Genomic DNA, 25,487 nt, shown 5'->3' with positions numbered 1-25,487 from the left:
GCTCAGGCAGTTGGTCAGTTGTGCCCATGCATTACTCGTGTTTGGTTTCCTGGGGGGTATTTGGGGACAGCATTTCAGCAGAAGCCAGTAACCACCCCCAAATTCTTCGGGTCACAGCTTCTCCCTCAAGTCAGTATGTGACGAGGGTGTGTGCCTGTGTTTGTCAGCCAGCTGTCCCAGCACCAAGGAGGGCAGTAGAAATCGATCAGTAAAATCTCAGTCTTCAGGAGCCGGGGTGGGAGGGAGGGTGGGGGGGAGGAACTCACCCCGGAAAGTGGAGCGTTATCCCATTAAAGTACAGAACTCACCAACACTGAAACCATTTCAGATGGAAATCTTTCTGAGATATGTTGCACACCTCTCTGCCTCCCTAAACATAATATTTGGAAAGTGATTTAACCTTTTCCAGATGACTCAGGATGTCGTGATTCCCCTCAGGTATTGGCCTGTCACACAGTGGTTCCTTCATTGAGGTTTGTCCCTGCCTGACATGATGCCTGACTGCTGTATTTGGAGTCCTTAAATTAGCTTCTCTGAGTTTTTCCACCTCCTCTCTTAAGAGGAGTTGTCAGGTGGCACCTCTCTCCCCACCTCTCTGCGAACTTGGAAATCAGCATTGCCAAGCGTGTTGGGGCTGTGTGTCGCCACCAGTGATGGGGTTCTCGGCAATGTCTGAGAGGTTCTCCCATGAGGAGATAACAGTTTTTAATGTATAACTGTCAATCATGTTCGTTTTGGCTGCTCAGAACCTTTTCTTTTCTTTTGTTCTGGTCTTCATCACTGTCCTTGATAACGAATCTGCTGGAATCCCGAGTTCGTATTAGGCAAGACAATACCCTCTATGCCCGCTGGTGGGGCAGATAAGACCTCTGTGTGTAAGCTGAGTAAATGAGTCACATATGTGGGATCATTCAGTCAGCTGTAACATCCGATACCCGTGGTCCTGACAGTTTCTGCTGCTGGAGATGGCTCCAGGCTCAAGAGAGCAGTACAGGGGGTGGCTGGCATGAGAACCCAGAGAGGAGAAAGATACCCACAAGGAAAGCCTCACATGGCAGAGTGGTTAAGAGCAAGGGCTGCCCAGGGTCGAATCCGACTTTGCTACTTGCTATGTGTGTAAACTTGGGCAATTTACTTAATCACATTGTTCTTCAATGTCCTACTCTATAAGATGGAGGTGACAGTGTTGTTGCAAGGACTAAATGAGTTGCATGGAAATCCTTTACAACATGCCAGTCACTATTGTAAATGATCAATAAATGCTACTATGATCATTAACCCCGGTGGTCAGAGAAGGCTACAAGGAGGAGGTGAGACTCAGCCAGATCTTGAATGGGGGCTGAGATCTGTGGAGTGAGTGAGTGAGTGAGATCCATGGAGGTGGAAAGGAACAGGCAGGGTTTTCTCTCCAGCAACACAGCCTAAATGAGCAGTCTAGGAGATGTGAGCTGGGTGTGTAGGGGGTAGGGGGTGGGCGGAGGGGGGAGTGGCAGGTGGGCGAGGAGACCAAGATGGTTGTGCTTTGGGGGAGATAAGATAAGAACTGTAGAGTCAGGTCAGCTAATAAAAGTCTTGACTTCCAGCCAAGAATGTAGCCCATGGGAAGTTTGAAAGCCACATTTTGACTCTGTCCCTCACCAGCAGCGTGCCATGAGACAAGTCTCTTCCACCTTATGAGGCTCAGTTTCCCCATCTCTAGGAGAGACTGATATAGCAGCATCCACTGATGAGGGATGGAAACAATGCACAGAAAGAGCCAGGGACACTTGAAGTACTCAGTATGTGAGAAGTGTTTTTGATTATTCATTCAACAAACATAGGCATGCCTTTTCCTGAGCCGGGAACTGCAAGCAGCTGGAGGTAGAGATGAATGAGACATTGTCCTTGCTCTTGGATATTGCACAGTCCAGCCAGGAAGCCGACATGGAAATGCAATTGCAATAGAGATATAATAAAGTGAAATAATAATACAATGTACATATTGAGAGTGGGCACAGAAGAGGGGCGGCTAGCCCTGCCTGCGAAGCCAGTTGGGAACACAAACAGAGGTATACTGACCTGGTCTTAAAACAAGAGCTGAGGGTGGGAGGAGTGAGAACAGGGAAGGATGTTTTAAGCCAAGGGAATGGTATGTGCAGAAATGTAGCACATCAGAGGATGGACGGCAGCTGGGTGTGGCTGGAGCCTGGATTGTTGCAGGAAAGGAGGTTGGAGGGAAGCATGGCCGAACTTCCAATGGACTTACCTGAGAAGGTCAGACTTTATCCTGGAGGCACTGGGAAGCCCTGGAGGATTCTAAGCAGGATCATGACTTGGTTAGACCACTTTGGTGGTGCGTGAACTAAGAATTGTAGGAGGAAAGACTGGCTGTAGGGGGGGGATCATTGAAGAGGCTTATTAATATTCCAAGGAGAAAATCGAGGAGGGTCTGGACATGGGGGCTGTGGTGGAGGAGGGATGGGGGATGAAAAGCATTTCCAGGAGTTTTTTTTAGTTTTTAGGATTTAATTTATTTTATTTTTTTGAAGATTTTATTTATTTATTCATGAGAGAAACAGAGAGAGAGAGAGAGGCAGAGACACAGGCAGAGTGAGAAGCAGGCTCCATGCAGGAAGCCTGATGTGGGACTCGATCCTGGGTCTCCAGGATCATGCCCTGGGCCGAAGGCAGTGCTAAACCACTGAGCCACCGGGCTGCCCAGTTTTTAGGATTTTAGATGGTGGAACTGACAGGATCTGGTGATTGATATGAAAAAAAAGAGCGAGGCTGATTTCTGGATGCCTACCTTGATCAGAGAAAGCAGGCAGGAGGAAAGGGCTTGTGGGAGAAGGGTTAGGAAGTCCATCTTGGACGTGTTGAGGGTGAGAAGCCCATGAGACACTCAGGTAGAGCTTCTCTGAAGGCAGGTGGAAACATAGGTTGAGAACATGGAAGAGAGATTTGTATCAGAGCCACTGGAAAGTTCTGAGCATGAATGCATATGTGCACGTGTGTGTGTGTGTGTGTGTGCATGTGTGTTGATCACAGCAGTATTTAGACAGGTGTATCTGGCACCTGTGCCAAGAGAGCCTAGTTGGGGATGGACAGGGAGACCACCCAGGAGGAGGCTCTTGCAGGAAGCCAGGGGTGAAGGGTGAGAGTGTGGGCTATGATGACTTAGGAGCACAGTGATCAAAGTCAAAGGTGATTTTGTGCTGCTGGGCAAGATTCCTTTCCTGTCCACAGGAAGTAGGTACTACCACCAAGCTCATGACGTTGTTGGGAGGGTAATGGTGAGATGCATGGTGAGGGTCAGTATGGTACTGGGCACTTGGCTAACTCATGGTCTCTCAAACCTGGCAGAAGAGGGGACATGTTATTGGGTCACCCAAGAAATGTTGGTTGAAAGCAGTACCTTTGCCAAAAGCAGGGAAATGGGCACTTTGCTGCGGGGATGGAGATAAGCATGACTTTGGTGGTGGAGTTTGAATGTCAGAGAGCTGTCTGAGTAATTGCTCAGCACACAGATGGGGACGCAGAACTGGCACCCAGGGAAGAGGCCCAGTCTACAAACACAGGTTGGGGAGTCCTTAAGCCATGGAAGTGAGCTGTCACCAAGGAGGGCAGGGAGAAGGAAGGAGTGTGGAGGGCAGAGACCTGAGCCAGGAAGGGTCTATGATGGCAGGTATGGGACACAGGTGAATCAGCAGAAAGCAAAGAACAGCAGAGAAGGAGAGGTCAATGAGTCTCTAGGAGCTGACTCTTGGAAGCCAGGAGAGGGAAGGCTCAGGCAGCCAGCAAACCAAGCTTGCTTCTTGCACCTTCCTAAGTATAGCACGGCCCACGTTTGTGGCAGGTGGGAATCCTTTTTGAAATACTGGCCATGTTGGATTATCTAGAAATCACCATGCCTCTTTATTCGTACAGATGCTGGAGAGATGGTTGTGCTGACCAGGGTCTTCACAGACTGGGGCCAACGAGGTTCTGACATGAGACTCCTCATGAGAGCCCAGGGATTTTCCTAAGAGCTATTTTTCTAGCTCTCTGGCAACCCCTACCATAAATGCAATGGGATTCAGTTTATTTAAGAAAATTATTGTGGACAGAGCTTTTGGGGGATGCAGCTGGCAGGTAAAAGAAGCTCTCTGTGTGTAACACACGTAGATATGTTAAGGCTTGTGTGAAATGCAGATAGATGGTCGGTGGATAGAAAGGGAGGGGGCTGTGTTCATCAGAGGGCAGGAGTCTTAGCGGGCGGAGGGAGTGTGGGGTGTGGTGGTGGTGTATGCATCTAATATTAGGTATTAGATCACTGTGTGGGTATTGATTCTGCATTCAGCCTGTGTGTGTGTATGTATTACGGAGGTGGGATAAGGTCTGATAAATGACAGTGTGTGTGTTTCTGGAGTGCAGCTAACCCCCTAAGAGCCACTGAGCAAATAACATAAAATGATGCTGGAGGTAGGAGACAGTGTGTGCATGTGGGCGTGAGTGTGCACTGAACAGCGGTTTGTATGTATATGTGTGTATCCTGGGGCCTGCACGCCCATGTGCACGTGCATATGTATGTGTGTGTTTCCCCACAGGGTCTGTACGTTTGTAGGTTGTGCTGTTTCTCTGCCCGCCTGTTGCTTCCTCTAAAGTCTCCCAGTAGGTGGGCATGTGAGAAAGGTTTGGAGAAGGAGGTGACCTGGCTCCCAGAGCAGGAGTTGTAGCTTCTCTGGAGGAACTGTCCGCATTTGGATGAAGACCTCAGGGCCAGGCCCAAGCAGACCCCTCCTAGGTGAGGGCTGGCTACCCAGAGGCTGCGGCAGGACCTAGGGCCAGGGCCTCAGAAGTGATGTAGTCTGCCTCTCTCATTTTTACAGGGGAGGGCCTGGTGGCTCAGAGAGGTTACGTGCCTGGGGTGGGAGTCACATGGCACTTTGAGGCACAACTGTGTTTTCTGACCTCTATGGATAACTTTTCTCCCCTGGTCGGGTGGGAGGTGGTTGCATCTGGGTGTGCAAAGGCTTCAGGTGTGGGTTGTGAGAGATTATATGTGTCTCTGGATCACTGAGTGCCTATGTGTGTCAGTGTGTCACCAAGTGTGAGTGTGTCTCGGGTAAGCTCCATGTGAGTGTGTCCCCATCTGTCTTCGAGGCACAGTGGAATGCAGGGGAGGAGTGTACTTGAGAAAGTCAAGACTGCCTGCCTGCCACACCTGGCTCTCCTCCGATTCTGCATGTGACCTTGAGGGTCACTTCCCTGCCCTGGGCCTCAGTTTCCTGAAATGTAACATGAGATTTGGGTCCTCCTGGACTGCGTGACCCCGTGTATGAGGCATTGACTCCCGGGAGCAGCTCTCTCTCAATCTTGTTCCTAGCAGAGCCTTCCAGCCTGGGTGACTTGTGCCAGGACCTGGGTGGGCTCAGGGACTTTGAACTCATCACCCCCTGGGAACCCTGTTCTTGGTACCCCCACTAATGAGCCCTCCTTTCTTCTCTCTCTCTGCCTTACCCTTTCCTGCACCTTGCTGGCCTGCAGAGGAGCACCCCATGGAAGGTGAGTGATGCTTTTTGGTCATTGGGGTGGTGGATCAATCACCATGGGGTCTTATATGAGGGTATGTCATTGGCCACCTAAGGGCTCCCTCTCCTGCCCCATGTTTGGGACCTGCTAGGGAAGGATGTCTGGGGGTCCTCTTGGCTGCCTCAGCCCCACGTCTTGCCTGTTCCCTCTTTATTAGTTTGCTGGGGAGAACTGCTGGGCAGAGGGCAGGCCTTTCCACTTGCCAGTCTTCAGTGCTAGCCTGCCAGCTGGCATTTCCTCCTTTTTAGGGAGGAGACAGGAGTAAGGGTGAAGGGATGGCGCTGGAGGATCTGAAGTTCCAGAAGTGAGTGAGGAGACAGCTTTTTTTGCCCAGCCCAGCTGAGGGAGCCTAAGATGGCCACAAAGTTGGGGGGGGCGGCCCGCGGCTGGGGACTGCTTGGGTGGTCTGCTCTGGGTCTGAAAAATGCAGGCAGAGGGTGGGGAGCTGTGTCCCTGGGTCACTGGGTCAGCAGGTGTAGGTGGGTGACGGCTTCTCCACTCTGACACTTGAGCAGGCCCCCCCTGCCCCCAGGGCTGGTAGGTAGGGGCGATCTCCTTCTTTCTTTGGCCCAGGCCGCAGGCCAGGGGTAGGGCAGAAGCATGCCTCTCTTTGGAGTCCCTCTGTCCATTCCTTCCCTGTCTTCTGTTTCATTTTCCTTCTCTCTCTCTCTCTCTCTCTCTCTCTCTCTGGTTTCTGTGTTTACCTTTCTTTTTCTCCAGGGCTCTGTCTCTGGACCTCTTTCCTTGCCTCGGTTTTCCCCCAGGCTCTCCCTGGGCTCCTGTCATCTTCTGAGTCTTCCCCTCTGGCTTTGGTTGGCTCTGTCCCTTTTATTCCTCTGGGGTGGACAAGGCCAGGGAGAAGGGATGACTAGGTGAGATGGTCCCCCAGCCACTGTGGAGAAGGCAGGCAGCAAGCTGGGCAGGAGGTGGGACCCGGTCACCATACCTGGCCCACATTCTTACCCTGGAGAAGCAAGAAGCAGGTGGGGGGGGTGGAGGAGCTCCAGGCTGGGAGCTCCCTGGGCCAGGGCCCTGGCGTGCGAGGAGCAGGGGACAGCCTCCCGAGTATGCTCGAGGATGCCCGAGTCCTGGGTAGGAAAGAAGGGGAGGGCTTTTGGCTCAAGTGTGGCCTGGAATCTGTTATTCCTTGTGGTGTCCATGGTTTGGCTTGTTGCTTACTGATGTCTCTTCTCCTTGGGTGACCACCGTTCCCCTGATCCCAGCGGGCAAGCACCCATCTGAGTGTGTGTGTGTGAGAGAGTAGTGTGTATCTGTGTGCACACGTGTTCGGGAGGTTCCGCTGCTGCGTTGTGTCTGTGTGCCTCCGTGCACACCTGTACCTGTCTGCTTGGGTGCTGGTGCCTGAGCGCATGTGGAGGCGCGTGCACTCCCGTCATCGTGTCTTCTGTGGCGTGGCCCACATCTCTGTGTGCCTTCGTAGTAGTGTCTGCATCTATGTCTGCATCTCTGCATGTCAGTGTTTACCTCTGTGTGTGTGAGAGAGAGAGAGTCTGTGTGTCTGGGTGGACGCAACCTTCTGAGGGCTGGAGATAAGATTTAGTGCTGATGTGACTTTTACTTGCTCTTGATGTCATGTCTCCTCCGGAACAAAGGGAGAGATGGAGGGAGGAATAGAGAGGGAAATGAGCCTGAAGGGAAAGGCTTGTGGGGAGGAAGGATGGGGCAGAGAGATGGGAGAAAGGAGGGGGGTAAGTAGAGGCAGGAAGGAGAAGTAGAGGGAGAGGCAGAAAGGGGAGAACTTGGCGGGGGAGGGGGGGAAGAGCCAAGCTAAAGGAGAAAGCAGGAGGGCCTCTGGGGAGAGGTGGCCGAGCCAGGAGGGGACAGAGAGGACCCAATTCTTTTCTGAGCATGTCGGGTAGACAGGGACAAGAAGGGACACTGTCGGGGACAAATGGGGCATGAGGCCCTACAGACACTGCTGAGCCATTTGTTGGGGGCGGCATGGTGACCTGTTGGCTTGGAGATGGCACTGCGTGTGCCCGCCTGTCAGCGTGTGTGTATACACACCGGGGCTGTGACGCCTCTGTGTGTCTGTCTCTCTGTGATGTGTCTGCTTGTGTGTCTCTCAGTCTTGTCCCCTGCAGCTGTCTTCCTTCTCTTGATGCTGGTCTTCTTGGGGGTTCTGATAGAAGCGTTAAGGAGTGAGACTGGGAGTGGTTCCAGGGGGTGGGGTGGGCTGGGGCCTCCTCTGGGGCACAATGCTCTGGACTCTGCAGTTGAGATCTTGGAGTCCTCTTTTCCTGCCCCTCAACACTGTGCCTCAGGCCTAGCTTTCTCCTGGGGACCCGGCCATCCTGCTCCCCAGCCCCTGACAGCATCTCCTGGGGATTCTGGTTGCCCTACCTCCTTTCTCCCTAGCCTCTTGTAGCAGGGAGAGAAGACCCAGAAGCAGTCAGATAAAGTGCCCTAGGAAAGGACCCTTGGTAATGCCATCCATCACTGCCAGCCTCTTCTCCCGGGGGTGGGAGGAGGGGCTGATGCCACAGGTGGAGGTGGGGAGGGCTTACCCAGGCAGCCTGGGCACGGGGAAGGAGAAGAGATTTCAGACCTGGGAAATGGGGGCGGGGGGTGTGGGCTTAGGCTTTAGGGAGTGTACCCTCAGGCCAGGCTGGCTGGAGCCAGGGGTAGACAGGGCAGGGAACCGGCCTCCCCTTCACCAAGATGGCTGGTGCTGTCATGCCTGAGGGAGCCGAGCAGCTGGTTGCCGTGGTGACAGAGGGAGAGTGGCGCATGCTAATGAGGCTGCCTGGGAGCTGGGCAGTGGAAGGGTCTGCAAGGGGAGAGATGAGGCTCTGTCCCGCCCCATGCCGTCCTACAGGTCTGCGGGGCACAGAGGGCCAGTCGTGGGGCACCCAGCTCCTGGGCCTGGGTCTCCAAGGATAGGAGCCTGCGGAGAAGGCTAGTTCTGTCTGGGAGAGTTGGGTAAAGGTTTAGGGCTCTGGGTCTGGCTCCTGGATTTAGGGGATTTGGAAGAAGATGCTAGTGGATCTCGGGTAAAGTTTGTAGGGGGCATTCAGAGCAAGGAATTAGACTCAGTCCAAATGCTTGGTCCTCGCCTGTTTTGTGGATAAAACCTGTGTCTTCCGGAGAGCTGTTCTATCCCGATGCAGCCCTTCCCAGCTGCGGTCCCCTCCCCCAATTGGCTTGGGACGCAGAGGTGGGGGAGACCCATGCCTTTCCCCCAGAAGAAGTGAAGGGGGTGATGTGAACCTCTGCTCACGTCTTGCACAGGGTCCAGGCCTTTGCCCTGACCTCCTGGAGCACAGGCATCCTGGCCTCTGCTTTGTCTCAGAGGCACCTGGAGTTCTTTACCTTTATAATCCCACACTGGCCTGGCTTTTTGTCTCTGGGGCTGGCCACCCTCTCATTGCCACAGCGCTAGGGTGGTTTCCAAGGGCTGCTCCTTCCCGACCCTTTTGGCTAGAGACCTGGGACGCAGGGTAGGGGGCAGAGGGAGGGCCTGGCTGGTCATCTCAGGGAGCCCTGGGACCTGGGGCTGCCAGCCTTTCTGGGGGAGGGCTTTCTGTGGCTGGTGTTCCCCGAGGACTAGGATGCTGGTCCCATGGGCCAGATATTTCCCCCTAAGGTTTAGGAAGGCCTGGGTCAGGGCTGAGCAGGCTTTTACAAGGGGCCAGGTAACTGGAAAAAAATATCCCAGCCCAGCTTGCCTGCAGTCTTGGAGATAGGCCTTCTGTTTCCCATTTTCCAAATCAAATCAGCTCTTTGCTCATTTCAGAGAGGGCCAGGCCAGAGTAAGGGGGTCCGTAGAGTAATTTTGACCTCTCAGAGAGCCAGACCTCCTGCCCATGGGCCTTGGCTGCCCTCTTTGGTACTTGGTGTCTCAAAACGTGGGCCCTAGTCCCCTCATCAGGATCCAAGCTCAGGATCTCTGCTCCCGCGTTTCTGGTTCTCCTACCTGCTTCTGCTCTAACTTTATCCTGCAGAATCCGGGAGTGCAGCAATCTATATGGAGGTTATTGGTGGGAGGCAGCTGAGAGTTCTGGGGCCGGACAGATGCCTTTCTGAAGCCCACTTTGGTGGGAGATTCCTCCTAAGCCCAGGCCCCCTCGTACTCCCCTCCATCTTTTCTCCAGGCTCACCAGGGTGTGGGATGGGGTGGAGGGTGGGGTCGGAGGTCCCCCCTGGCCACTTAATCCCACGCTAACAGGACACTCTCTCTCTCTCCAGGTGGCTTTGATTTTTGTGTCGTGTTTTATTTTCTCCTCCATCCGAATCGTTTTTTCTCGTTGACTGTTTTTTTTTCTCTCCGCCTCCCGGAAGAAAAAAAAAAAAGAAAAAAAGAAAAAGGAAAAAGCAGCCCTCCCAGCCTCATGCTTCTCCTCCTTTTCCTTTTTTTTCCGGCAAGAAGAAAAAAAAGAAACCAAAATCTCCTCTCCCCCCTTGCAGTGACCCCCTGCCCCTACCCCTCCTCCCGTTCTGCCTGTAACCCCTTCACCCCCTTTGGTCCCCCCTTTCCTCTCTCTCTCACTCTCTCTCTCTTCCCCCCCTTATGCCCTCCACCCTGTTTCCGGCATCTGGGGGGGCCCCCTCCTCAGCTTCCGGGCTGGGGGCTTTCCCCTGATGCCTGTCACAAGTTAAAAAGGGTTTTTAAATTGTGGCAGCAAAAGCTTTTTTCTCCCCTCTCTCTGGCTGATTTTGATGACTCGTGTTTTCTTTGTTTCTTTCCCCTTTTCTTCTTTTTCTCTTCTTTTTTTTTTTCTCCTTTCTTTCTTTCTCCCTTTCCCCTTTCCAAGGTCCGGCTCACCTGACGTTAAACAGCGAAGGTATGGTTTGAAGTTCTGGTTTGGATTGGATTGGATTGGATTGCCCCCAACCTGCGACTGGATTTTCTGTTCCTCTCCCCGCCTCCTCTCCCTGCCTCCACCTGTCCCCCCTGCCTTCCTGCCCATCTTGCCCCCTGCCTCTGTCGTCTGTCTCTCCGTGTTCTGGGGACTGGGGTGCTGGGGTGGGGGGGGCTGGCCCCCATCTGTGCTCCCTTCTTCCCTTCCTCTGTCCTCCCTGCTGTGCTCCATCTGCCCTCGCCCTCATCTCACCTTGGTTTCTGACATCAAGAGATGTTGCAACTCCTGCCGCTGTCTCCAGTCACCCTTTTGAGTTTTCCTGGTAGTGTATCTTCTTTTTCCCTTCTCATGGTGGTGTTTTATTTCCTTCCACCCATTCCGATCATTCTTTCTTTTCTGTGGACCCAAATTCAAAGAGAAAAGCATGGGCTGGAGGAAGAGACTTTTAGGCAGCCTCGCCGACCTCCCCCTGTGGCTGCGGGGTGTCCTCTCTATCCACAGTGGCAGCGAAGAGGGGTGGGCAGGGTAGTGGAGGTGCAGGACGCCCCCTTCGCACAGCTGTCCCACTGTCTGCCCTCACCAGTATCCCTTGACCCTGTTTGACAGATGAGGACTTTCAGGCCCAGAGAAATGAGGTGACTTGTTAGTGGGTAGATGACATTTAGTTGGTGGTACCATTGGGGTTGCTTCTCTGTTTTTAGCCTCCCTTCAAACAAGTCCCTACCATCTTCCAAAGACCTGGTGTTCAGCAAACCTGACGGCCCAGGAATCCTGACTGTAACTCCCCCACTCCCCAGCGCTGAGCTCTCCCAGGTCTCCTGATCATTGGTTCTTGAGCTCAGGTATCCAGATCCTTAGGCATTGCTCCCCATGCCCAGGGTGGTCCTCCATTAGGGCTCATTGTCCATAGGGAGTCTTTAGCCTGTAGGCAGGAGAGGCCTACCAGATGAAGACTGGGCTGCGGGGAGAGACTCAGATCTGGAATCAGATTAGGTTTGGGAAAATAGGGACCTGGGATTCTTGCAGGGATGTGAAATTATGGCAAGAACTGTGAGGGTAAGGGGACATCCCAAGGGGGTAGTCAGGACCCAATTGGTTCACTCACATACTTCTTGCCTCTCAATGCCTGGTTCTGGGGGTGTTGGCGGTGGCACACCTTTGCCATAGATGAAGACGCAGAGGATCCAGAGCCCTGCCCCTTCCTCTGAAAGGTCCACAGCCCACAGCTCAGCTGTTATTCTAGCTTTACTTCTGGGGTTGTGGGATTGAGGTAGAATAGGGGCCCTGACACAGACTATTAAACCTCATTCTTGAGGTCCTCATCCCCGGAAGCCATCCTACAGGGTCTGGCAATAGGTGTGGGGGCCTGGGAGCCAGACACTGAGTGCACAAGTCGCTGGCAGGGGTGGGTGGAGAGCTCAAGCCAGTCTGGAACCCAGATGTGTGTGTCTGCGGGGGCTTCGGAGATGAGGCTTGGGGGTTGATGAGTGGGAAGTCATCCCTAAGAAAGGCCTTCCCCACATCCACGATAAGCTCCATCCAGGCAGAACCTCTGTTGGTGTGCAGTGCCCTGCTGAAGGCACAATGGAGGGACAAAGAACAGATGGAAACCATGGCCCTGCCCCTGAGAAGCCCCATGATCCGTTGGGCCGACAAGGGGACAAAGGTGACGTTAAGAGTGCTCTCTGCTGAGTGAACCAGGTGTAGATGGAGAATGAGGTTTGCCTTAAGGACAGGCAAAGAACACAAGAGGCCTTTGGTGTGTGAATCAAGAAGGTTTGGGAGGAGGGGAGCCTGTGTCAGGCTTTGGAAGGACTTGAGGAGCATGAACTCCTGCCCTGCAGGAGAAGGTGGGAGCGAAACCGCAGAGTGGGGAGGACAGTGAGCAAGATCCTGGAAGTGGAGGCTTGGGGACCCACAGATCCGCAGGGCTGGCCTGTTTGCAAGTTCTTGGGAAAAAGATGCTCCTGAGCCAGCAGTGAGGCCCCCGGTCCTCCTGCAGTCTCCCCACCCCTGGGCAAAGGGCAGAAGTTGGTGGCTGTGGGGTCTCATGGGGTCTGTGGGGCTGATTTGGCTTGTCATCTGGCTCCTTCCCCAGAGGCCCTGGAACAAGTGAGTCCTCAGAACAATACCCTCTCCCCCACCCTCCAAGCAGGACCTCTACCCTGGAGAGGGCCTTCCATCACCTCAAGGCTGGGGTGGGACTGGCTCAATAGTCCCCTGTGCCTGACTCCCCAATTCTGCTTCTCCAGTAGGGTCCTTACTGTTCTCCGAGGGGGGGGCCGGGAGAGGAGGAGCCGGCGATGTGCACCAGCCAACGAAAGGTCAGTGACCCCACGATCCCCAGAGAGCCCAGCCCTCACTCCTCACAGGCTAACTGCGGTTCCTGGGGGGCAGCTGAGTCAACAGAGGTGTACCCCTTAGCACCCCTTCTGAGGTCCACAGAGACTGCTGGGCCTGCATCCCTGGGACCTTCACACCCTGGTGTGAAGGGCCACAAACCTCCATTTCTTTCCTAAACCCCAGTTGTCCTAATAACCCTTTTCTGGAACACAGATGTCTTTTGGTGGCAGTTGTTCAGGTCTATCCCTGGGAACTATCTGGGAAGCAGGGTAAATCCCCCACTTAACCATCAAATTCTGGAAGCCTGTGAGGTGCCAGCAGCCTAGGGGATTCTGGTTAGGAGACATGGCATTTATAATATGTAGTATCACCTACATGAGCCTTCACCACCCTTTGCGGAAGGGTTCATTGCCCTGGGTTTACAGGTGGGGAAACTGATACTTGCTCGAGATGAGCCCCTGCAGCCAGCTTGAGGCCTTTCCATCCATCTCAGGGCTATATAGATTTTCAGCCACTTTCTGCACTGAGGCTGCCAGGCACTGGGGCTCTCGAGTCCTGTTTGTGTTCTGTAGCACTTGCCGTGCTGTTGGCTTGGGTTCCTGCCACCCCTGCCTTTCTCCCCACTGTTCGGTATCTCTGTCAGCCAACTCTTGAAAAAATGGGCAGGCCAGACACTGGAAGTCTCCCCTGAACTCTCCGGGCAAACCCACACACTGTTCCCTTTGTCTCCACGTCTACTTTATCACTCACCACCCTGCATCATAGCTGCCACTTCACCTGTTTGCCTCCCCCATCAGACTGAGCTTCCTGAGGGCAAGGGTTGGTTGTTGTCATCCGTATGCCCCTGGTGCTTTTACACAGCTCCTGGTACATATGTAGGCATGTGCTCAGCAATTTTCTTTTTTTTTTAATTTTAATTTTATTTATTCATAGAGATGCAGAGAGAGAGAGAGAGAGAGAGAGGCAGAGACACAGGCAGAGGGAGAAGCAGGCTCCATGCAGGGAGCCTGACGTGGGACTCGATCCAGGGTCTCCAGGATCACACCCTGGGCTGCAGGCGGCGCTAAACCGCTGCGCCACCGGGGCTGCCCAGCAATTTTATTTTCAATGGGTGAATGGTCTCTGTTCTCGAGGGGCTCATTGACATTCTAGCAAATAACTACAAGAAAGCATTGTCCATGCAAAGTGTATGAAAAGTGCAGACTTTGTCCAGAGGAGTTAATTTATTCATTCATCTAGAGAGAGAGGCAGCGTGCGTGCACACACAAAGTTACACACCAGTGCAAGAGTAGTTTATCAGCAAAATAGTTTGTAGTTTATGAAGCTTCATCCTGTCTGTTCTCTTTCTAGATGCCTCAGCAACCTGTAAGGTAGGCCGACGGTTAGTTCGCCTCTTTGTCCAGAGGAGAAAGCTGGGGTTTAGAGATTTGCCTCTTGGTCAAGGTCACCAAGCTGGGGGAAGAGCCGGCATTAGGCCCAGGTCTTCTTTCTCACATCCCACTTCCTCTCAAGGGAGCAGTACAAGATGTTACTAGGCAGTAAGTGCCAAATGAGCAGAACAGACAGCTGTAGTGCTTGAGAGTAGAGAGGGACGAAGGAGGGCTGGAGACCTTCCCGGAGGAGGGCTTTGAGCTGGGTCTGGAAAGGAGGCCGCCTGCTCTGTCCCTCAGGGCTCTTAGGAGTCCAGAACCGTTAACAGTGGTCTCCAGCTGCATTCAGCTTGACGAGGGACACTTGTGAGGCTCCAAGCTCCCTGACCTTGGGAGGTGAGCAAGTATCAGCCCTGAACCCCCCTTCCGGTGCGGGGGTAGAGGAGGGTGCGGGGTGGGCATCAGAAGCTGCACTTGTTGCTCAAGCCCTGCTGGGAGTTGTAGTTCCCCGGGGGTCTGCAGGCAACGGTGGGGAAGAGCGCCCCCTGGTGCTGTGGGTCTGCCTCCTCCCAGGTCTGGTTTGTGCTCCCCTGAGCATCACAGGCATCCTTATGGCCACAGAGTCCTCCTCCCCACCCATCAATCCTTTGAGGTCCTGCCGCCCTCCTCCCCATTCAGGGTCTGTCTCTGTCCTTCCCACCATCCTTAGGTTGTCTCGTTTACATTTGCTCATCTCCTTTTTGTCCCTCTCTTCCAATATTTACCCGGGTCTCTCTGGCTGCTCCAAGTCTCTTTCCATCTCTGGGCCTATCTGGGTTGGTGGCGGCGGCGACGGGAATTGGAGAACACATAGACGCCTCCGAATCCACGGTTGGCCTTGCCTCCTCTCCTAGGAGATCCGAGGCAGAGCCCAGAAGACTCGAGGAATGGCCCCGTTTCTTCATTTTGCCTTGGCAGCTGTGGTCCAGCCTCTGGCCCTCCTCTCTGGTCTCTTTTGTTCTGTCCCAATCACTTTTTCACGAGATTGCTTTATTCTTTCTTTCTGTTTGACTGTCCCTTTAATGATCATTACTTTGACTGCAGTGAAGGTGAGGAAATGGGAGGGGAGGCCTGGCTTCCGGGAAGGACTAGTGTGTGTGGCAGGCCCAAGGTCAGACGCACTCCCTGCTCTGGTCCTCCCCCCACCTCCCCCAGGGCCTGGGCAGTGGGCCTGGTTGCTATGGAAACGGCCAGCTCCCCCCCAAAGCCTTGGCTTTCATTCCCTTGAGGCCCCTGCCCCCTCTCCGGCTGGCCCTATTCCGTCACCCTCACCTGTTCCCCCCTCAGCGTGCTGCTTGTCTTAAACCAGACTGCTTCGCTCTATCACCTCTTGCTTCGTCCATTTCCCTTCTGTCCCCCGTGGCCATTTTTCCCCTTCTCTGTGGTCTCCCTCTTCAATGCCCTTCTTCCCCATGTCCCCTTTCTGTCTCTGCCCGACTCCCCTTGGCTTTCTGGCCCTTCGCGCTGGAGCCTGAAGGTAGGCAGAGCGGGGTTCCAACTGTCCCTGGGGTGCTTATGCCCCCACCAGCCTTGCTGCCCTGTGGCCTCAGGAAACCGGGCCTTGCCAGCTGCAGTGAGTGCGGTGCCAGGCTCTGGGGCAGCAGCTGGGGCCTTGGCATCCGGAGGCAGTGAGGATGGAGTCTGTGGGCAGTCTGCCCAGAGGGAGAGAAGCAGGGCTGTTGTGCGCCGGGGAGGGGCATTTGCAGAAAGTGCACCCGGGTTGCCGCCGCTCTTGCACGTGGTGCTTGCTTCTGTGGCCTGGCTCACAGAAGCGCAGGTGTCTTCTGAGGGCTGTGCGTGCGCCCTGGCGTTGCGCCCTGTTCCTTCCTGGGCCTGGTGGCTGATACTGAGCCCCCCTGCGCTGCGTGCAGGCGTGATGCCAGCCATCGCCATCCCCATCCACCACTGTGTGCTGGGGAGAAGTGAGTCACTGTCATAGTCCAGGTCCTCTGTTCAGCCCTGACTCCGCATCCCATCCTCTTCCTTCTGTGTGTGCTCTAGCTTGTGAAGATGTGGGGCTGCGACCCCCACTTCCCTCCACACAGCTATTGTCCTGCCACTTGTCACCCATTTACAGAATGTTACAAATCTCTAAGGTTCTCCCAGTCTTTTTGTCTTTTTTTTTGCTTCTGCTTGAAAAGTGCCTATGGAGGGAGCCCTATGTTGGGTGCTTACACACAGACACAGATGTACACCCACATGCACGCACACACGCATGAGACCTGAGCCATCTGCTGGCACTCAGGGGTCCTACTCCTGCCTTCTGGGGCCCCTCCTGGGGCCTGTCTGCACTGTCCTCTCGGGTCGGACTAGAAGATGGGGCTGGGGCTGGTAGCTGGCGTGAGGCCATCTGTATGAGCCCCACCCCCTGACCCACTGCTTCCTGGTGCACGTTACCACCACATGCATTGTCTTCCTGTGTGTCGTCCTCATGCTCCACCCCACCATTCCCTGTCCTCCTTTTCTGCTCCCTGCTGCCTGACAGGCCGGCTGGCCCCATCCCCCCCATGTGAGGCCTGAAACTGCCCCAGGCATTGAGAGTGGCCTTCACTGGAGAAGAGGCAGGAGTGGGAGGTGGGCTGCACGCAGGAGACCCTTGGTACCCCAGCCTTAGTGGAGGCACTCCAGAGAGAAGTCAGGTGGAGCCTCTTATTTCACTTCCACATCCCTTTGTTCAGGGGCACGACCAATGGAGGATTCGGGCCCTGTGGCAGCTAAATTGTCAGCTGCCAGTGTGAGAGCCACTTAACAGTCTCCTGCTTTGGAAATGGACAGGGGCGAAGCAGACTTCTGACAGTTAAGACAGCTGGGTCCAGAGAAGAGGATGGACAGGCTGGGGGATGGGAGAGGGGCTGAGCTTGCAGATGGGCCTGCGGGACTCCAGCCAGTGGCCAGGCGACATGCCCTGGGGCTGCTGGAGGGGCAGAGGGCGAGCTGGTGCGCCCTGCCCCACTCAGGCTCTCCCATTTCCCCACACCACGGCATCCAGGCAAGGAGGAGTTTGTGGCGACCTTCAAAGGCAATGAGTTCTTCTGCTACGACCTGTCGCATAACCCGATCCAGAGCAGCACGGACGAGATCACTCTGGCCTTCCGCACCCTGCAGCGCAACGGGCTGATGCTGCACACGGGCAAGTCGGCCGACTACGTCAACCTGTCCCTCAAGTCTGGGGCTGTCTGGCTGGTCATCAACCTGGGCTCAGGAGCCTTCGAGGCCCTTGTGGAACCTGTCAATGGCAAGTTCAACGACAACGCCTGGCACGACGTCCGGGTCACCCGAAACCTGCGCCAGGTAGGGGGAGCAAGAAGGAGGCCGGGGGACCAGCTGTGCTGGGGCAGAATGGGGGTGTGGGGAGGGGGCAGCCTGCACTGTGGGTGTGAGGCGTCAGGGCCAGGCCGCGAGGTGTGGTTCTGGAGAAGTTTGAGGCTTGCGTTGTGAGAGCCCAGGGGCGCAGGGCAATGGGCGGGCTGCAAGCACCAGGAAGCTGAGCTGAGAGGAGGCTGCAGAGCTGCCCAGGGCTGGGGCTTGAGGGAAGGGACAGGGTCTGGCTCACACTGGTGGCAGTGGCCAGGGTTTCAAGGGCCCTGGACTAAGAAGTCAGGTGACCCAGCAGGAGGGCAACTGGGGAGATGGAAGAATGGGTAGAGCATGGGAGGGTGAAGTCCTGGGAGCCTGTGGGAAGGCTCTGGCCTGGCGGAGTAGCTGTGGGTACCCTGAGTCTAGGGCAGAAAGGCGCAGATGAAAGCCTGGGGTCTGCAGGGGGACAGAGTGTGGCCCACCTTCAGGTGGGGTCTTTCCAGGGCAGAGGCAGAGATGGGGTCTGGGCAAAGTGGAAGTGCAGGAGGTGTGAGGGAGAGCAGTACTGCAGAGCATGTTTGGCTCCACCTCTCCTCTGGGCAACACACTTCCTTCTTTCCCTTCCCTGTGGGCCCACCAGCCCCTGGCTATCTTTCTATGGCTCCCAGGCCCCTTGCAGGAGCCCAAGGAAGACTCTTGGGTCAGCCCTTGAAGGATGAGATTCCTCTCTGCGGAGGTCCCTTGGCTTTGGCTCCCACATGGACTGCCTGGAGAGGGCATAAGCTCTGTAGTCCTACAGGGGCCCTCTGTAGCACTTATACAACCTGGGGGTGCTACGGCAGCTGAGGCCATCTCTGGCCAGGCTTCTGCTGGTCCTCTTAGCACCCCCCCCCCCAGCTTGTTTCTGGCACTGACAAATTCCTGCCTCTAGCAGAGTCCATGCCAGACCCTTCTACGAAATAAGAGCGAGGCTGCTGTGCGTGCAGGTGGTGCCTGTCTCCACCTTCGGACTCCTTTCTCTGTTCACTTGGGCAGGGGCCGGGGCTCAGGCTTTTCTCTGCTCCTTTTCTCTAGGATGCACTGCTTTTTCTCACAGCCGGTGGCAGGACAGCTTGTCCAGCTCCACTTCTTGCAAGCTGAGTGCCGCCAGGGATGGAGACCATCTCTGTCCCAGGAGGCACCACTGCTGCTGGGTTAGGGCCTCCTTTTGCTTAGCCATCCTCTCTGGGCTTCCTAGATCTAGCTGTGCGACAGCTAACCTTCCTCTGCCTCTGCTCCTTGTCACTGTCCCTGCCAGGCTCCTCCTCCTCCCCTTCCTCCTAGAAAGGCTTCTCAGTGGGAGTAGGGATGCTGGCAACCTCATACTCTTTTTCCCTCTACTCTTCCCCACTGCTGAGTGATGACCTAATGGGGGACCCTCCTCCCCTTGCTGTGAGGACTCTGTGGTGAATCGTGCTGTTCTTTCCCAAGCCTGTTGCTCCCTGTTGCAGTGGGGCTCCGACCTGTGTGCCTGTCCTCATTGCTCCTCATGCTCTGAGGAGTGCCATGCTCAGGGTGAGAGGGCTGCTCAGTGCAGTGCCTTGCTTCGTGTCACATCATTCTCTGACCCCATCAGAGGGCTGCCCTGGTTGTCACTATTGTCTGAGTAAACCTGAGTGCATCATGTATAGTTGTTATACTTGTCGGTGCAAAACACATGGCACCCACTGGGGGCACGGGGCAGGGGTAGGGGGAGTTGCTCTTGTGCTCCTTGCTGGTTTTCCCTCTGCAGGACCAGGGCTGTCACCCAGTACTGACTCTGGCACCCCGCTGCAAGCCCACATGTTGCTGGTCAACAAACATGTTGTACATTCACGATGCTACAGAAGGGAAAAAGGACAGTCCCTCCCCACCTGGTTCTCCAGCTCTCAAGGAGACTGGATGAGTCTGTTAAAAGTGAGCAGAGCAAAGCTATTCAAGTGCCAAGTGAGCAGCAGGGACCTTAAAAGTTCTAGGAATTTGAGAGGCACTGAGAGGAGGGTGAAGTCTGTGGCTAGGGGAGGCAGGAAAGCCACACACGGTGGGCAAGGTCTGGCCTCAACAACACTGAGTGTTGACAGTGACCCGGAGTGGCCTCTTTTGCGGCTCCCAGAGTCCGGGGATCAGGCTGGTAACTGCTGGAAACCACTTCCCCCAGCGCCTTTGACGATGAGTCAGAGCAGAGCCTGGTCCTGGCAACCCCGAACACAGGCCTGCAGGCCAGAGAGGGTGTCTGCATAGAGTTGGATTGAGAGTGCTCTTTAGGAAGGGTTTCTGGAGGGATCCGTGTCCCCACATGCGAGGTACAGTCCTGTCTGGGTCACTGACAATCACCGAGAAGGTCAGCCTCGGGACTGCACTCTGGATGCAGTGTCCTCCCTCGAGGCCCAGCCTGTAGCCAAGTCCATTCCCGGCAGACCTTTTGAACCCCTGCCTGTTCTTCAGGGCTTCTCAGAACAAGTGACTGGGTCCTGTCATCCCTCGAGCTGTGCTTCTCGACCAAGGACAGTGTGTCCCCTCAGGAGACACTGCCGATGAGACAGCTGCGTCCTAGCCTTGTCATCATGTTCCTTCCGCGTGGTCAATATGTGTGTTCGTTCTCTCTACCGGGTGGTACGTTCCTTGACGGCTTAAAACCAGCTAACTAGTGAGCATGTATAGTTGTTTCTGGAGCGGTTTTTCTAGTTCGTTTAGTCTCTTTCTTGAAGCTGGTTAGACACGAGGTTCTGGGTACGACGACCCAGCGGGTCTATTTCACACAAACAGCGAACTGCTTCTGATGCCTTGGGAGTACCTCCTCTTCCCTTACAAAGCTGGAGGAAAGCCTCTCCCTCCAGCCCTCTGGATTGTTCAGGACTGTGTCCCCCCTCCTTGTTTTTTACAGTGTTTCTCAGAAGACACTGGCATATCTCTTTTCTCTTACGAACCTTGCCTAAGTTTCATGAACGATCCTGTGAGGTGAGACATAGTCCCATTTTATCAATTAGCAAATCGAGACTCCGCACCTTCGAGAACTTGCCCCCAGTGATCCATTTAGGAGATGGTAGAACCAGAACTCTGTTTGACCTCAAAGCCGTGCCCATTTTTCTGCCTCCCAGGGAGAGCCTGGTGGTTGTCACTGGTGCAAAATGCAAAGACTGCTCTAATTTGTCATTTGTCTGGTGGATCTGCCATTCCTGGATGTGCCCAAATCTTGAAACATCTGAGCATTTGGCGTATCTCTCTGAAAAACGGGCACCCCCCATCCCTGCATAGAGGGAGCACCTCTTTGTCCCGAGCTCCTCTTGCTCACGCTTCACAAAGGTTGCCTGCCTCCAGGTTTCTGTGATTTATGATTTGTGTGCAGAGTTCCTGTTTTGGCTGTCTTAAGGGTAAAGGGCCCTCTGTTTCTGTGGGTGGGGAAAAGCTTTACCCTGTGGGCTAGTGGGATTCCTCAGTATTCCCTATCCTGGCATCGGGAAGGCACGGCCTCCTGGGTACCCCTTTCACATGCTCCACTCTGGTTGATTTGGCCACCGTCGCCATGGCTTTTGGTTTCTGGGCCCTCCCCTGCCTCTCCTACTCCAACCTTGCTATTTCTCAGAGGAAGCCAGGATGTCTTGAATTAGTAGAAGGTCCAGACTTTGAATCACATCTCTTTCCTCTCAATTCTGTCTCTGAATTTGCCATTCTACTTGTTAGAAATGAAAGTTGTCCCAAGAAAGTTGAAAACTGCTTTTTTTTTCCCTTTCTTATTTTAGTCTCCACAACTAATTCTAGTTGTGGTAGTTGGATTTTTACCACCAACCCTGCCCCCTGCTCCCAACTTTTTCTTCTGCCTTGCTTGACTGGTCAGTGATACCGGACAACTCTTACTTTTTTGGGTGCAATTTAGCTGCCCTGAAACTAATTGTCCCTTGTCCTGACTGGTTGGCCTCTTCACTTGGTGACAGTCCTGCCAGCTGGCAGTATTAATCCGCATATCCTGGGTTAGCCCCTTGCACCAGTCACTGCACCTGACATTAGACTCTTTCTTGCCTTCCTGTTATGTGAACCGCCTCGGCATCACTAATAATTGATATTGGTTATTCGGTACTTTTTCTAGCTGCTAAATATCGAATTCTGTTATTTTTCATTATATGAGGCCCTTATTAATTGTCTTTCTGAATTAGTCTGTGCCCACTGGTTATAATAATGCTGTAATTAATGGATCTGTCCCTAGAATACTTCTTGAAATCACACTCTTGGATGTGCAATTTAGTGTTTAATGGACATCAAGCAATAGTGTCCCACCATCTCTGATATGCTCAGTGAAGCCACCTCGGTCCTTTTGATTTCTCTTCCACAAAGACAAGGGTTATGTGGGAAGTGATTGTTGCCTCTGCCTTTGGCCTTGAGAAGAGAAAATAAACAGAGCCACGTGGGGGTGGGGACTCTAGAGACTGGGATACAGAAGAGGCAGGTTTATAGCTTAGGGAGGTGTAAGGAGTTTTAGAGAAGGGTGGGCCTCTGTGTTCCTTTTTATGTTGTGGTGTGTGGGGGATATGGATTTCTGGTCCTGACTGTGGGGAGTGGAGGCTCAGGGGGGCTGTGGGTGTGCATGGAAGGAGGCAGGGCTGCTGGGGAAGCCTTACCAATTCCAGGGATTTGCAAGGGGTGGGGTGGTGGGGGTGGGGCACTTAACTCCAGTATGGATGGTTGTGCAGAGGAGTATAAGAGAATGAGGCTGTTTGAAGAACCTGGGGAACTTTTGCAGGGGGTGGGGGTGGGGGATGGACCCTGGAAAGTCAAATTAGGCAGGGAGGAGGGATCAGCTATGAGCGGGAGAGCGGGAGAGCGGGAGAGCGGGAGGAGAGGGAGGAGAGGGAGGCGGATTGGGGATTAGATATGCTGTGAAAGTTTGCCCTCTGCCAGCCCATGGAGGGCAAGGTTTCCTTTTCCCTGTTCTGGTGGCAACTCTATCTCTCTTCTTTTCTCAAGGAAGAGAAACAGTAAAGGAGGAGCTGCCCCCTCCCCTCCATGACTCCCTGGATCAATTTGCCTATCCTCCATGCCCAGGAAAAGCAGACCCCTAGATCCCTTCCTATACTCCTTGTGAAACCTTTTCACTTTGCCTCCAAATGAGATTGTCTCTCATTCTAGCCAGTCCTGTGATTCTCTAGGGGGCATTGGCCACTCTTCTCCCAGCCTGACAGCCAGCTGGCCCATCACCAACCAGTTAACCCATTAACTCGATATGGTCACTGATCAGCCAGTTGGCCAGTTCTCTAGAAAGCCATCTGGTTGACCAGTTAGCCAACAACCCATTGTCCATTACCCAAGTCAACAGCCCATCCCTTTCTCGCACCCCTTGTCCCTCCTCCCTCCTTTCCCTCAACTCCCTAACATTTCAGCTGAAAGGACTTACTAATACTGCATAATTGGGTCTGCTTCTTAACCCCCTGCCTTCCCTCTCTCACCCTCTGTTGGAAAACCCCGTTGCCGACTCTGTGTGTGTTACTAACACGCTTATAACCCCCGGGGGACCAAGGGATGGGCAGGGACAGGTGGGGTGAGGTATGAGTGAAAAACCGAACTAACCTTTCTGTCTCATTGCGGAATGTCAGCCATCTTTAAGTCTTTGCTTTCCTGGTCCAGTTCTTTTGTTATTTTCTTCTCTACTAACCAAGGTCTTTAACTGTTCCCCTTCTCTGCAGCCGGCTCTTCCGGGAGGTGGGTGGACTGGGGAGCAGAGGAATCCAGAGGAGGGGTTTTGGAGGGGGGATTGGGAGAAGGGATTTAATTTTTGTGTGTGTTTTATTTCTCCCTCCCATTATAATTTAATTTTCTTTGAACAAAATACTTCAGTGGAGCCTAAGGTGGGAGGGTCTGAACAACCAGCCAAATATATATGGATATATATTTTTCCTCCTTCCTTGAGTTTCACAGTTGGTCATTTTATTTTTCTTTTCTTTTCGTTCTGTTCTTTCGTTGTTGTCTTTGTTGTTGTTGTTGTTGTTTTTTTTGACCCCCCCACCCCTCCCCCATATCTCCGGTGAAGCACGCAGGGATTGGACACGCTATGGTAAACAAACTGCATTATCTGGTAGATATCACTCTAATTGTCTTACCGTTTGGTTTGCCGTGGGTTTTTTTAACTGTTCGATTCTCCCTCTTTTGTTTCCTTTCCCCGTTTGGTTTTGGTTGTTTTGCTCTTCTGATTGTTTTTGGCGTCCTGGACAATCTTTAGATTTTTGCTTCTCTCTCTTTGAGTTTTCCTCTTTCCCTTTGCTTTCTTTTTTTGGTCCAAACTCAAATCCAAAAGACAAATGGAAATCAAGGAATTTGGCCTGTCCCTGCCCTAACCCTGACTCCTGAATTCAGATTCTTGGCCAGAGAGACCTGGGGGCAGGCCCCATGTTCATCGGCTCTGGTTAGACCAGCCCCGATGCCAGGCTGCTTATTTCTTTCTATTGCTTTATTTTGTTTCTCCCGCCCCCTCCCCCCTGCTCCCTTGTTTTTTTCTCTTTGATTTAGTTTCTTTCTTGGTCTCCTGAAAATCCATGGAAAACACCATCCCATGACATGCTATGCTCTGCTCACTGTCAGCTCCCGGACAGGGCCCTCGCGTTGGGAGTGGGGGCTGGGGGCGGGCCTCCAGTGGCAGCCAGCTGGGCAGGTTCCCCGGGGTGGGGGATGGCCCTGGGAGATGCCGAGTGGCCTGGGACCAGTCCAGAGCTCCTGCAGAGCAGCAGTTCATACGAGTTTGGGGGGCTTGTCCCAGGCTGGCTACCACGGAAGAGGTGACATCCCCTCCCTCACTCCTCAGCCTTGAGGGTTTGTGGTTCTATCTCCCCCCCTACATTTGCATGGCATGAATGGTCTTCTCCCCCCAGGAGGGATAGTGGCCAGTTTCCCCCACCGCGCTGCTGTTCTGACTAACACTGTGTTTCACACTGTCTTCCTCCCCTCCCATCTCCCCTGACCTCCGTCCCCTGCTTGTCCTGCATGGCCTCTGATGGGGTCGTTACCTTCCCAGGTGAGGGGATGAGAGGAGGAGTGCAGCAGGGCTGAGGTTGGGCTAGTTGTTGCCAAACTCCTCTGCTCGGGTTGGGCTCAGTTCCGGTGAGTGTCAGTGTGGGTGTCTGTGTAAACGCAGCTGGTGTGTGTTGGTGTGTGGGTGCGACTGTGTGTAAATGTTGGTGTGACATTTAGGGGGTGTTAGTGGGAGACTGTGCTGTGTGTCTGTGGGCTTCCACTGGTGACTCCACACACGTGTAAATGCTGGTGTGAACGGCGGGCTACGGGCTGGAATGGAGGCAGGCAGTGGGCGCTGGCCCTTATGTCCGGGGACACGATGGGCAGGAGCAGAGCAGGAGCAGAGTAGGAGCTGGGGCTGGCCCCTTGCTCCCCGCCTCGCCTGGGGGTGGGGGGGTGGGGTGTGCCTGCTGCAGGCTGTGCTGTGTGACATCCCCTGGGATTCCCTCGGGCCTGCCCATCCCGGCTCTGCAGCAGCAGGCAGTTAGTCATCGCCTATTAATAATGCAGAGTGATTGAGCACCAGGCTGGGGACCCTGCAGATGGACGTGTCTGTTCCCATGGGGCCCACGCTACTTGGGGCAGCTGCCTGGCCTGCCCAGCCTCCCCGATCTGTGAGGCTGCCTGGCTGGCTGGTGACAAGGGAAGCTTGCTAGCTGGGGCTCCCAGTCTGAGTGGCTCCGCCACCTCCCTAGGAGGCTCGACCTCTGAGGCTACGTCTGACCTGTCCTGATGCTTCCGCAGGCTGTGTTTCCCTGTACCCACAGACACGTGGTGACTCTGTGCTCTGCCCTGTCCCTAAGGCAGTGCCCACAGCCATAGCCATCTCAGTGCTCCCCAATCCAAAACCTCATCTGCTCATTCCCAATCATCCTGGTGTTCCTGTACAACAGTGCAGTGTCCCAGCGCCATCCCTTCCACGGGCTCTGCTCTCCGGCTGCTGCTTCTAGAAGTTAGCTGCTGTCCACCCCCTTAGGCCAGGCCAGAGGCTGAGCATTTGGACAGCGTTTCTATACAGAGTTTCACTGAACAGCCAACCTGTGGCTTTGGG

General features: G+C 54.2%; 1 protein-coding gene and 1 long non-coding RNA gene across 29 annotated transcripts in view; one reads left to right on the top strand and one right to left on the bottom strand.

Moving 5' to 3' along the window:
* The window catches only part of NRXN2 (neurexin 2), a 97,396-nt gene that overhangs the window by 6,128 nt on the left and 65,781 nt on the right, over positions 1 to 25,487 (top strand). For 9 of the 28 annotated variants that reach the window (XM_077862271.1, XM_077862247.1, XM_077862254.1 and 6 more), the window contains exons 2-6: positions 5,506 to 5,523; positions 10,326 to 10,355; positions 12,626 to 12,697; positions 17,115 to 17,416; positions 23,460 to 23,504. In XM_077862271.1, the coding sequence (XP_077718397.1) occupies positions 5,506 to 5,523; positions 10,326 to 10,355; positions 12,626 to 12,697; positions 17,115 to 17,416; positions 23,460 to 23,504 (467 nt within the window). The remainder of the gene's footprint in view (positions 1 to 5,505; positions 5,524 to 10,325; positions 10,356 to 12,625; positions 12,698 to 17,114; positions 17,417 to 23,459; positions 23,505 to 25,487) is intronic. The other 19 variants (XM_077862265.1, XM_077862261.1, XM_077862244.1 and 16 more) reach the window with 10 other exon arrangements.
* Positions 13,611 to 15,849, bottom strand: LOC144292249 (uncharacterized). The gene is made up of 2 exons (XR_013359696.1): positions 14,851 to 15,849; positions 13,611 to 14,079 (listed from the first exon to the last, which is right to left on the bottom strand). It is a non-coding gene; the product is annotated as an uncharacterized LOC144292249 (long non-coding RNA).

Source organism: Canis aureus, chromosome 21, assembly GCF_053574225.1.
Source record: "Canis aureus isolate CA01 chromosome 21, VMU_Caureus_v.1.0, whole genome shotgun sequence".
Classification (NCBI taxonomy): domain Eukaryota; kingdom Metazoa; phylum Chordata; class Mammalia; order Carnivora; family Canidae; genus Canis; species Canis aureus.
The sequence above is the reverse complement of the archived record's forward strand: the minus strand, read 5'-3'. Positions and strand labels throughout refer to the sequence as shown.